At 42.6% G+C, this 13,488-nt stretch overlaps 1 protein-coding gene across 13 annotated transcripts in view; it reads right to left on the reverse strand.

Annotated features, from left to right (window-relative positions):
* The window catches only part of TRAPPC9 (trafficking protein particle complex subunit 9), a 623,416-nt gene that overhangs the window by 443,352 nt on the left and 166,576 nt on the right, over window positions 1-13,488 (reverse strand). For all 13 annotated transcript variants that reach the window (XM_044781131.2, XM_044781133.2, XM_070481660.1 and 10 more), the window contains one exon: window positions 5,902-6,054. In XM_044781131.2, the coding sequence (XP_044637066.1) occupies window positions 5,902-6,054 (153 nt within the window). The remainder of the gene's footprint in view (window positions 1-5,901; window positions 6,055-13,488) is intronic.

The following is a 13,488-nucleotide window of genomic DNA, read 5'->3' on the forward strand; positions in this document are numbered from 1 at the left end:
CAGGCCTCCGGGCCTCTGTACCTGCTGCTCCCTTGGAAGGCCTGTCAGGCCCTTGCTTTTTTCTTCATCTAGGAACCTTCCTGGTTCAGGCCCAAGTCACACATCAAATCTGGGAGCCCCTACAGGATCATATCAGATAAAAAGAGCTGCATCTCAAGTCCCCGAGTCTCACGTGTTCTAATCACGGATTTATTTTTCTGGTCGACCCTCTAAGCAACAATGGGCCACAGAATGGTTACGAGGACAGACTCTGGAGTCAGGCTGCCTGGGTTCAGAGGCCAGCTCTGCCACTTCCTAGCTATGTGACCTTGGAAAAACTGCTCAAATTCTCCGTCCTCATTGGTAAAATGGAGATATTAACAGTACCTATTTCACAGGGCTACTGGGAGGATTAAGTGAGCTGATTTACGTAAACCTCTTAAATGTTAGCTGCTATTATTATTGTTCTGCAGGTGACAGACCATGACTCATTCATCTCTGTTCTCCAAGAGCCTAGCCAAGTGCTTGTCTCATAATAAGTGATGGTTAAACGTCTTGTAATGGGCGGGGTGGACTAATATAACTAACACTTGTTGAACCCTTACCCTGTTCCAGGTCAAGTACAAATCCTTACAACAACTCTAGAAATTGGTATTATTACCATTTGGTAAATTGGGAAAAAGGCACAGAGAAGTTAAAGTCATTCACCCAAAGTCCCATAGCTGCTAAGTTCTTGTGGCAATATCTGCTGACTGTCTCCAATAATAACCTTCAACTGAACGTTTGTGCCCCCAAATTCCTATGTTGAAGCCCTGACCCGCAATGTGACTGTATTAGGAGACAGGGCCTGTGAGGAGGTGGTAAAGGTTAAAGGAGATCATAAGGATGGGGCCCTAGGCCGACAGGGCTGGTGTCCTTATCAGAGGAAGAGATACCAGAGCTCTCTCCTTCTGCCACGTGAGGACATAGCAAGAAGGCAGCTGTTTGCAAGCCAAGAAGAGGCTCTCACCAGAACCCAACCACGCTGGCACCTTGATCTCAGACTTTCAGCCTCCAGAACTGTGAGAAAAGAAATTTCTATTGTACAGCCACACTATGGCATTTTGTTTTGGCAGCCTGAGCTAACTAATACACTCCACAATGCCTCCAAATGAATGTGTGAATGCATGCTTCATAATTAGACATAATTAATCTATGAAATCTTATCACTAATCAGCTAGTTCTAATGTTATAACAAATATGAATTCCCATTTCCTCCAGGCTCCATCTCCTTATAGAAATCACCAGACTTTGAAGAAGAACTTTATCATCACAGCTAATTAGATGTCTAATGGATCCATATATATGTTGCATACAAGAGACACATTTCAGCCTTAAAGACACTCACAAACTGAAAGAGAAGGGATGGAAAAAGATACTGCAAATTTCATTGCAAATGGCAATGAAAAGAAAGCTAGGGTAGCAATACTTATATCAGACAAAATAGACTTTAAAACAAAAACTGCAACAAGAGACAAAGAAGGGCACTACATAATGATAAAGGGAACAATCCAACAGGAGGATATAACACTTGTAAATATTTATGCACCCAACATAGGAGCACCTAAATATACAAAGCAATTATTAACAGACATAAAAGGAGAAATAGACAGCAACACAATAACAGTAGGGGAGGTTAACACTCCCCTTACACAACTGGATAGATCACACAAACAGAACATCAATAAGGAAACACTGGCTATAAATGACACATTAGACCAGATGGACTTAGTAGATATATACAGAACATACCATGCAAAAATCGCAGAATACACACTTTTCAAATGCACATGGAACATTCTCCAGGATAGATCATGTATTAGGCCACAAAACAAGTCACAGTAAATTTAAGAAGACTGAAATAATACCAAGCATCTTTTCTGACCACAAAGATATGAAACCAGAAATCACCTATAGGAAAAAAATGAGAAAGACCACAAATATGAGGAGATTAAACAAAATGCTACTGAACAACAATTGGGTCAATGAAGAAATCAAAGGAGAAATCAAAAAATACCTGGAGACGAAAATTAAAATAAAACATCCCAAAATTTATTGGATACAGCAAAAGCAGTTCTAAGAGGGAAGTTTATAGCAATATAGGCCAACTCAAAAACAAGAAAATCTCAAACAATCTAACACTGCAACTAAAGGAACTGGAAAAAGAAGAACAAAGTGCAAAATCAGTAGAAGGAAGGAAATAATAAAATTCAGAGCAGAAATAAATGAAATAGAGACTAAAAAAACAGGAGAAAAAAATCAATGAAACTAAGATTACCTGGTTCTTTGAAAAGATAAACAAAACTGACAAACCTTTAGCTAGGACTAACCAAGCAAAAAAGAGAGAAGGCTCAAATAAAATCAGAAATGGAAGAAAAGAAATTACAATGGACATCTCAGAAATACAAAAGATTATAAGAGAATATGATGAGAAGCTATACACCAACAAATTGGATAATCTAGAAGACATGGATATATTCTTAGAATCATACAACCTTCCAAAACCGAATCAAGAAGAAATAGAGAATTTCAATAGACCAATCACCAGGAAGGAGATCAAAACAGTAATCAAAAACCTCACAAAAAATAAGAGTCCAGGACCAGATGGCTTCTTTGGTGAATCCTACCAAACATGCAAATAAGACTTAATACCTATCCTTCCCCAACTCTTGCAAAAAACTGAAGAGGAGGGGAAGCTTCCTAATTCATTCTACGAGGCCAACATTACCCTGATACCAAAACCATACAAGAACAGCACAAAAAAAGAAAATTACAGGCCAATATCACTGATGAACATCGATGCAAAAATCCTCAACAAAATCCTAGCAAATCACATACAACAATACATTTAAAAAAATGATACACTGTGATCAAGTGGGATTTATTCCAGGGAAGCAGGGATGGGTCGACATCCACAAATCAATCAACATGATACACCACATTAACAAGATGAAGAATAAAAATCATATGATCATCTCAATAGATGCAGAGAAAGCATTTGAAAAGATAGAGCATCCATTTATGATTTAAAAAAAAAACTCTGAATAAAATGGGTATAGAAGGAAAGTCCCTCAACATATTAAAGGCCATATATGACAAACCCACAGCTAATATCACTCTCAATGGAGAAAAACTGAAATCTATCCCTCTAAGAACAGGAACGAGACAAGGATGCCCACTTTCACCACTCTTATTTAACATAGTGTTGGAAGTTCCACCCAGAGCAATCAAGCAAGAAAAAGAAATAAAAGGGATCCAAATTAGAAAAGAAGGAGTAAAACTGTCACTATTTGCAGATGACATGATTTTATATATAGAAAACCCTAAAGAATCCACCAAAAAACTTTTAGAAATAATAAATGAATACAGTAAAGTTGCAGGATACAAAATCAACATGCAAAAATCAGTTGCATTTCTGTAAACTAACAACGATATAGCAGAAAGAGAAATTAAGAATACAAATTCATTTACAATTGCAACAAAAAGAATAAAATACCTAAGAATAAAATTTAACCAAAGAGGTGAAAGATCTGTACACTTAAAACTATAAAACATTGTTGAAAGAAATTGAAGAAGACACCAAAAGATGGAAAGATATTCCATGCTCTTGGACTGGAAGAATTAACATAGCTAAAATGTGTATACCCCCTAAGGCAGTCTACAGACTCAGTGCAATCCCTACCAAAGTTCCAATGACACTTTTCACAGAAATAGAACAAAGAATCCTAAAATTTATATGGAACAACAAAAGACCCCGAATAGCCAAAGGAATCCTGAGAAAAAAGAACAAAGTTGGAGGTATCACACTCCCTGAATTCTATGTGCACTACAAAGCTATAATAATCAAAACAGCAAGGTACTGGCACAAAAGCAGACACACGGATCAATGGAACAGAATTGAGAGCCAGAAATAAACCCATGCATCCATGGACAGCTAATTTTCAACGAGGGAGCCAAGAACATACAATGGAGACAGGAAAGTCTCTTCAATAAATGGTGTTGGGAAAACTAGACAGCTACATGCAAAAGAATGAAAGTAGACCATTATCTTATACCATATACAAAAATTAACACAAAATGGGTTAGAGACTTGAATGTAAGACCTGAAACCACGAAAATTCTAGAAGAAAACATAGGCAGTATGCTCTTTAACATCAGTCTTAGCAGCATATTTTCAAGTACCATGTCTGACTGGGCAAGGAAAACAATAGAAAAAAATTAAAATAAACAAATGTGACTACATCAAACTAAAAAGTTTCTGCACAGCAAAGGAAACCATCAACGAAATGAAAAGACAACCTAACAACTGGGAGAAGATATTTGCAAACCATGTATCTGATGAAAGGTTAATATTGAAGATATATAAAGAACTCATACATCTCAACAACAACAAAAAAACTAACAACCCAATTAAAAAACGGGCAAAAGATCTGAACAGACATTTCTCCAAAGAAGATATACAGATGGCCAATAGGCACATGAAAAGATGTTCAACATTGCTAATTATCAGGGAATTGCAAATAAAAACTACAAGGAGGGGCCGGCCCGGTGGGGCAGCAGTTAAGTGCGCACATTCCGCTTCAGCAGCCCAGGGTTGGACAGTTTGGATCCCGGGTGCGGACATGGCACCGCTTGGCAAGCCATGCTGTGGTAGGTGTCCCACATATAAAGTAGAGGAAGATGGGCACAGATGTGAGCTCAGGGCCAGTCTTCCTCAGCAAAAAAAATGAGGAGGATTGGTAGCAGATGTTAGCTCAGAGCTAACCTTCCTTAAAAAAAAAAAAAAAACTACAAGGAGATATCTCCTCACTCTCACCAGAATGGCTATTATTAACAAGATGGAAATAACAAGCGTTGGAGAGGATGTGGAGAGAAGAGAACTCTCATATACTGCTATACTGCTAGTGGGAGTGCAAACTGGTGCCAGCCACTACGGAAAACAGCATGGAGCTTCCTCAAAAAATTAAGAATAGAACTATCATATGATCCAGCTATTCCACACTGGGTATTTATCCAATGAACATGAAAACATGAATGTGTAAAGATATATGCACCTCTATGTTCACTGCAGCATTACTCACAATAGGCAAGACTTGGAATCAACCCAGGTGCCCATCAAGGGATGAATGGATAACAAAGATGTGGTATATATACACAATGGAACACTACTCAGCCATAAAGAAAGATGAAATTTTGCCATTTGTGACAACATGGAGGGACCTTGAGGGTATTAAGCTAAGGGAAATAAGTCAGAAGGAGAAAGTCAAACACCATATGATCTCACTCATAAGTAGAAGATAAAAACAAGAACAAAAAAACACACAGAGATTGGATTGGTGGTTACCAGAGTTCGGGAAGAGGGGACGGAGGAGGGCAAAAGGGGTGATTAGGCACATGTGTATGGTAATAGATTGTAATTAGTCTTTGGTGGTAAACATGACATAATCTATACAGAAATGGGAATATAATGATGTACACCCCAAATTTATATAATGTTATAAACCAATGTTACTGCAATAAAAAGAAATTTTAAAAAATAATAAAACTGCTCTAAAAAAAATGTCTAAGGGATCACAGCAGTTACACTTGAAAAAATGTAGTAATTCCTACATTCCACTAATTTAGTATTACCTCCTGGAAAATAAGCACAAAATAGTGAAGAGCGTGAATTAAGAAATCATTTAACTAAAAAGTACTTTTATTACTTTCCATATACACAGTAACTCACTGGGTTAACTAAGTGCCCAGGAGAAGTCTCAAGCTGCTTGAGTTAATGAATGACAAGCAAGTTACAGAGACAGAACAGCAGGCCTGGAGGAATGGTGATTGCTACAATGTATCTGGAGACCACAATGTGCTAATTAAAATTGGGAAGGAGCTTACCATCACTGAGATCTTGGAGAAGATTCTCCTGGCAAGAGAAATCCAGCTTCACTTTGATGTTGACGATGAAAGTGGCCACCTTTCCGGGTTGCAAAGGAAACTGGGCAACAGTTTCTTCTAGTTTCCAGCTCAAGAAGTCACCATACAACTTTTCTACAATGACAATAATAATGGTGGTAATGATGATGTGACTGAGGCAATATGAAATTACTAATCCATCTAGAAAATTCTGATGCATTTTCAAAGGCAAAGAAAAATGCAAACCATTTAAAATGGGAGAGATCAAAGAAAGTACCAAGAAAATTCCAGAATCAGGGGTGTTGCGAGGCAATCACCTGCATCTATGAGTGAGGCACAAAGAGGAAGCAGGGCAGCAATGAGCTTGGAGCCAGGTCTTCTTTGCTCCCTCTGAGCAGCCTCTTCTCACTGACAAAAGCACAGCACTCTTTGCTCTTATAAACTGAATCAGAGCTAAACTAAATTTCTCTGTAAGTATTTTCTATACTACATCACCTTAGAGAGAAACAGATCCACATTCAGTGGGAGAAGCATACCCAACAGGAGAGACCCTGTTCAGGAAGAAGAACGCAGAATCAGAAATGCTGACCCGGGCGCAGGATTTGGGAAGGGCCCGTGGAGAGGAGGAGGTCCCTTGGCTCTCCCGCAAACCCACTCTCTCCTGAAAAGACCTTGCCTCCTGGAGTCAAACGGCCGTGGGCTTGATGCCCTCTTGTCACTGACTAATCGGAGCAGGCTGAAGAGGGATGATTCCTCTAAGCCACGGTTTCTTCATGTGTAAAACGGGGATGACAACTCCCACAGCACAGGGCTGTTTTACAGATTAAACTAAGTAGTGTCCACAGAGCGCTGTAAAAACTAAAGGTGAAACGCACTGAGGGAAGAAGGGCGCCAGGCAGGAGACAGAGGGAGGGCCACCATCTGGAAGCAGCTGTGTCACCTCACGGCTCCCGCTCCTGCCAGACGAGCCCTAATTTAATAAAGATTGGGGGTGTGGGGTAAGGCCTAAAATCAAGGCCCAATCTTAAGTGCTGCCTCAACACCTGGTGAAGCCAGGAGGGCCTCAAATGGCTTCCTCACAAGTTTCTCTCCTCAGTCTGCATCCGTGGATAAGGTCCCCCAGCCAAAGAACCCTCCTCGCCACGGGGATCAGCGCAGTTCCTGCTTATCCCTGAGTGGCAGGTTTTGGCTCCCTGCCAGCCTACAGAAGTATTCAAACAAGCCAACCACATCTTCCTGTGGGAACCAGGGGGCACCCCGCCCACTCCATCCGACAAATTCTGCCTCCCACAAACTCTTGGGGGTTTCAGGCATAACCCCCAAGTGGCCCTGAATGGCAAACAGTGTCCTCCTCCCCAGGCTGGGAGGATGCTGACTAGTAAACTGCCGCCCCTCCCATCTGTCCAGTGTCAGGTGTCGAGTGTTCTGCCATCCCAATAACCCTAAGGCGAGAATCCCTCCTCACCAATGAGGCGAATAGGAGGTCCTTAAGACAGGTCCCTCCCTCCACCAAGAAGGTCCTGCTGTGGTTCTCGGCTCTGACTGGAGAGCCCAGCCCCCTGACTCTGCCGATACCCCTCCTCCGATGTCCCTCCAGTCCTGGAGGTGGGAGTGACTTGCTGCTGTTCCCATCTCTGGGTTACCTTACCATCTCCCTTTTTATGAACCCATTCTCTGTGCTAAGTTTCCTCCATCAGAATAAGGCAACTGAGGCTTAGAAAGATCAAGTAACTTGCTCATGGTCAAAAACTAGGAAAAGATCTAGAATTCTAGATCCAAATGATTCTAGAGCCATTACATTCACTTCCTACATGACAGCGCCTCAGGGTAGAGTTAAAACATAAAGTTCTGCTCTTAGGACCCAGAAATCAACCTCGCAAGACTTCAGTGGAAGATGGAGAGCTTGACTGCGGTCCATACTGAAGAAAAAAGATCTGTGGGGCTCGCTAACTGCAAGAACATGATGCCAACTGTGCCACGAATGCAAAAGAAGTTCCTGTGTTCCCGCCCGAGGTGTGCTCAGCCACGGCGTGGTCCCTCCAGAACTGGCCACGCTCCAGAAAGAACACGTCTAATAGATCACAATTATTCTCAGTGTTCCTAAAGAAGGATGCTGACAAACAGGAACAGATCAGGCTGGTGTCCTTGAAAGGTATTTAGAAACCACACCACATCTACTTATTTACTCAGTTGTTCACTGAACACCTCGGATGTGCCAGACACTTTCCACATGCAAGTTATCTCACTTACTCCTCACAATAACCCAGTGGAGTAGTGGTTATTATCCCCACTGGAAACCAAGGAGGTTAACATACATGATCAAGGTCATTCAGCTGGTAAGTAGAAGACTTGGCATATAATTGGTGCTCAATAAATATTAGTTGCACTGTGGCATCACCAATTCCACTGGTTTACAAGGTGTTCAGATGTTTTGTAAATTGATATTACATTATTTCAGAATTATCTAGAGACAGATGGACAGTTAGGAAAAGGATGACTGGACTGTTGAGAGTGCTGGTTCCTGGAAAGTAAGACTCCACTGTCAACCTAAGGGGTTAATCACCACCGGCTGGGATTCCTGGGTACTTGACAGCACACCACAGATACATCTACCCGAGCCTAGATGTCAGGGAAAACTTCCTGGAAAGACTGCTGTTCAGACAAAACTTGAAAGATGAGGAGAAGTCAGGCAGATTAAAAAGAGGGAGTGGGAACTTGTGCAATTGACTCTGGACTTGCTACGGATGTGTTTCCCCATTCCCTTGTATGTGTAATGTGTTTAATTGACATTACACTCAAAACTCCCCACAAACACACAGGTATTGTCATCTTTTTCCTATATAATAATCTACAGAACATATAGATTCTAAACGTTTGCTGATAATTATTTTACTTTTGAAGATGTGGCAGTAGCCTAATCTGGAAAACACTGATTAAGTTTTACAAATTGACCTGACCTCTAGTTTGAACTACAGTCTTGAAATTTAAACCGCCTGCTGGATGTACTCGCTGGGTATTTTCCCACTGCCCAACTCCAAAATGGAAGTTATTGTCTTCTCTCCCAAACCATTAATATCACCAAAATCCTCTCAATGACCCAGTAACTCACATTCTATAAATATGTGTTAACCAGATTAATACATTCTTTGTCTTTATTTTTCAGTCCAGTAAGCTAATTCAGAATGCAAGGGGACATGAGATGCCAGACTATGTAAAGCCAGGACAGAAAACCACTTGGCCCTGCTTCCTGGAAGTCCGGGTCCCAAAGCCCCAGGAATTCCTAAGGCATGCTAACTTCTTTAAAGAGCCTATCCATCTGCTACAGCAGCACGGGCCAACCTGTCGATGAAATGCCGATACCAGCTAAGACACTGAGGCCCTGCAAAGACCTCCCCTCCCAAAGATTCGATCAGGCTATCTCTGAAATGTAGGCATCACGAGCCAGCCACTCACTCAGATCCTTTCCCATGGATGGGCAAGATCTAGGTGAGAGCTCTCAGGTGCATCTCCAGCTGAACCAGCACACAGGGCCCCAACGATATTGAAAGGCCTTGGGGAGAGCAGTCTGGTCTCCCCCTCTGTGCCCTAGCTACCCTCCCAACATGCTGCTCCCTCTGTCGAGAAAACCTAGCCCACTTTCCTGCAGAGTGAATTCTGACTCATCCTTCAACCCAACTCCCAGCTCCTTCCTGCGATGCCTCTCCCACCCCACACTGCTCCTCAGGGCTCTGGTGTGCGCCTCTATTAGAACATCACCTCTTGTGTTAAGCAGCTCACTCTTCTACCCATCGATCAACAACTGGAAGGTTTGCACTAGACCTTGCCTTTGAAGCTCACCACCCCCTCGAGAGGCAGGGCACTGTGCTGGTTAAGAACATCGGCTTCAGGACAGAACTGCCTGGGTTCAAATCCTGGCTGTAGCTGGGTATCCCTAGGTAAGTCACCAAACTCCCATGTGCTTCAGTTTACTCATCTATACAACAGGTTGTCACGAAGACTAAATGAGGTAATAAAAGTAAAGTACTCAGAACAAGGCCTGGCTGAGAATAGGCACTCAGCTGGAGTTAGTTATCACTCCTGTCACCCCATCTCCCAATCCCGGCTGGACAATCATAGCACCCCTTCACCAGAGCCCCACGAGGAGCAAATAACCCCTGCAGAGCAACTGACCCTGTGCTTGGCGTTCAGTAAGAGCACAGCAGTGTGGGCTTCCATCAGCATCCCCCCGCATTCAGCGACTAACAGCCCAGGTCCTTGGGAGGCACTCAGTAAGCTTACGACGTGGAATGGACAAACATATTCCAGGATATCGTTTCAGATTCAGAATTAGAACAGATGGGAAAAAAGTTATGTGAAAAAAGCAGAATACCAAATTAAAGGTACAATATAATTCCAACGGCAGAAAAATATTCACGTCAAAAAAAAAAGAAAATATACCTATATGCTAACACTGGTTATCTTTGAGCAATGGGATCACAGGTAATTTCAAATTGCTTGTATTTTCTGAATTTTCTACAAGGAGTATATATTATACTTTCATAAACATATATATATATACACACACTCTAATGACTTACTCTTGTGTCTACATCCACTGCCACCCCCACCCCTCCGACATACTATGGAGAGGAGCCCTGTGAGTCTGGCCTGCAAGTCCACATGCGAGACAGAGCACGCTGAGGGCCATGGCCCACCCAAGAGTGAGGTGGGATTCCAAGCCACTGCAGTTGCTTTTCTTGGTGCCCTATCTCAGGGCCAGGCAATAATGTGAACTGATGACAAGGACAGCAATCACCTGGGGCACATGTGTCACTGTTTGAGTCCCCAGACTCAACTCTGCCAGCTGGATAAACTTCTCCAAAGTGGTGAATTAACTCTGCTGGAGCCATGCAAATTGGCAGGTGGTCAAATGCCTAAAAAAGAATTTGACCAGGCTTATGAAACCTGGTCCAAACTAATTAGGTAAACTCTGCTTCTCCTTTCCACTCCCTGTGCTGACTTGGCAAGGCAGGGCTGCTCTGGAGGGAAGAGAAGGGTAGGCCCAGGAACACAAGACAAATTCCTCTCGTAGACTGTCTTAAAAACAATATTGGCATAACTGTCTATTAAGTACCATCTTTTAACTTCACACTATAGCTATATTATTTCCATGTTATAAAAGAGGCAACCAAAGCTCAGAGAGTTTAAACAACTTACCCAAAGTCAAACAGCTAATAAGAAAGAGAACCCAGAGTCAGAGCCAGGAGCGCGAACACTATACTCTTTCCACCCCATATTCTGCCTCTCACTGAAACCATTAACCCACCCAGCATCACACCAGAGTGGAGAGTATTTACAAGGAAAACATCACTAAGGTACTGTGACATAGGACCTCGAAAAGAGATGGCAGGAAATAAAACCCACTAGTCAAGTACAAGAGCTTTAGGATCAGATGACCTGAATTTGAGCGCCAGCACTGCCACTCACAGCCCTCTGACCATGTGCGGCCACATCTCCTCTGTCATCCTAAGACGCCTCATCAGTAGACAGGGATGATGTTAGAGTTGTCGTGAAGATAAAATGAGACAATGCAAAGTCTTAGCACAGTAACCCGGCCCTAGAACTGGCTTCGATGATTTATGTAAAGGTCCTCTGTAAACTACACAGCACTATGTTAATATTTGCTTTTCACATTGTACTATTGCCCAATTCATTCCTTCATGAACATTCCCTACACAGTCACTAAACATCCTCCTGGCAGGCACAGTGCTAAGTTCTGGGGAAAAGAGAGAAATAAGATGTGGTCCCTGCCTACAAGGGGACAAGGGCCTAGGTGGAGGTGTCTGACTGTAGGAAGAAACAAATGTGGAGGGGCAGAGTAGTAGCACCCAAAAGCTTAGACCAGATGATAGATGATGCTCCTCTCAGCCTGAAAATTTCTTAAAAGTTTATCATAGCGTTACATAGAGAAGAGGTCCAAAACTGCTCGACTAACCAACTGCCCAAATCTGGGTGGCAGAGAGCTAAGGAAAGACTCAGTGTCCCAGTGGCTTGAATGAAGAAGGGGACCTGTTGAGTCCCAGACCGTATGAAAGCACTAATTCTTTCAGCTATCAGTCCAGCCTGTCATGAATTTCTAACTAATGTAGGGGGGGAAAAAAACTCAACTAAAAACTATAGTTACAGCACCATTCTTGGCTGTTCGAATGACCTTTCATTTCTCAAAAGTATTTCAACAGAGAGATCAACTCTGCTCGAGTGAACTATGAGATGTCCTCAGGGCTCCCCGTGGTCATGGGCCGGATGTGTCACAGAGATCAGGAGGCAGTGGTTTGTAACAGAGAGAAATGAAAGAAATACTGTCAACTGTGATTTCAAATGGCCTGTGGGGGGCACCTACCAGATACGGGCCAGAAGGAGGGAAAGGGGGAACAAACCTTTATTGCGTGCTAGGCAGTGTGGCTGAAACCACCAGCACCAACAGCTGACCTTTATGGAGTACCTGCGTGAAGCGGCTTGATGCTCAGATCTTTACAAGTGCTGTCACACTGAATCCACACAATGACTCTGAATAGGTCCTGCTGCTCTCCCTATTGTAGGACAGCTGTCCAAGAACCTACAGAAGTGTGTGTAGCCAGGATTCTACACTGTGCTACGCAACCTACCCTTAATATCTTTACTTGTTTAATCCTCAAAACAACCCTGTGAAGTAGTGCTCTATTTCAATTGTAAGAAGCATTTTTTTTTTTTTAACATTTTATGTAGGCACTCTTGAGTGTTTGTGCTTCTTGGGGAAGGCAGGCCCTGCGGAAGCTGCTGTCAGAGCACCTGATATTCACTTGCTGTCAGCATGACACGCCAATGACCCCAAACAGCTAACTGGGACCTTGACATTCAAAAGTTCCCACATTGCAGGGCCACACAGTCTAACTTCTTCTGTCTTCCCTGTCTTGCTTATTTACTTCCCACCCATGCTCCAATGGGTTGAACATATCAAGTCTTGCAGTATTGATTAAAAAGCATTTCACTTCATCTTAGGATGAACTTGTTTTGTAAACTTCTTTGGAGCGACCCTACACCTGTGTAAAATGCTGAACTGTACAAGAAAGCCACTGCAATCATGTGTAAAGCAGGCAGAGAGCTGAATGAATCCTAATCATTCATGAGTTTCAATGTCTTCCTAGGAGGCACATCAGTAAATCCATTCACAGTAGTTACTCAAAGGTAGGAGAAATAATACAGAAGGCGCAGCCAGATTTCAGTTCAATTCAGTGAACATGCCTGACTCCCCCACTGAATCGTGAGCTCCTGCAGGACAGGGCTCATGTATTATTCATATTCCTGGCATGGTGACTGCCATAACAATGTGATAGAAATGTGTGACTGTTGAACAACACAAAGCCAAGTGAAATGGTGCTACCGTAGCAGAGTGTGAGCACAGCACTGTACAGTAGGAGGGGCATAATTAATTCTATTTGAAGGGGCAGGAGATCTTTCAGGAGGTGACATGTGGACGGGTCTGTGAATGATGGATAGGATTTGAAATGCATATAGGACACCTGAGAGTTAGCCAAGTTCTGAATACACAGA

Source organism: Equus asinus, chromosome 12, assembly GCF_041296235.1.
Source record: "Equus asinus isolate D_3611 breed Donkey chromosome 12, EquAss-T2T_v2, whole genome shotgun sequence".
NCBI lineage: Eukaryota > Metazoa > Chordata > Mammalia > Perissodactyla > Equidae > Equus > Equus asinus.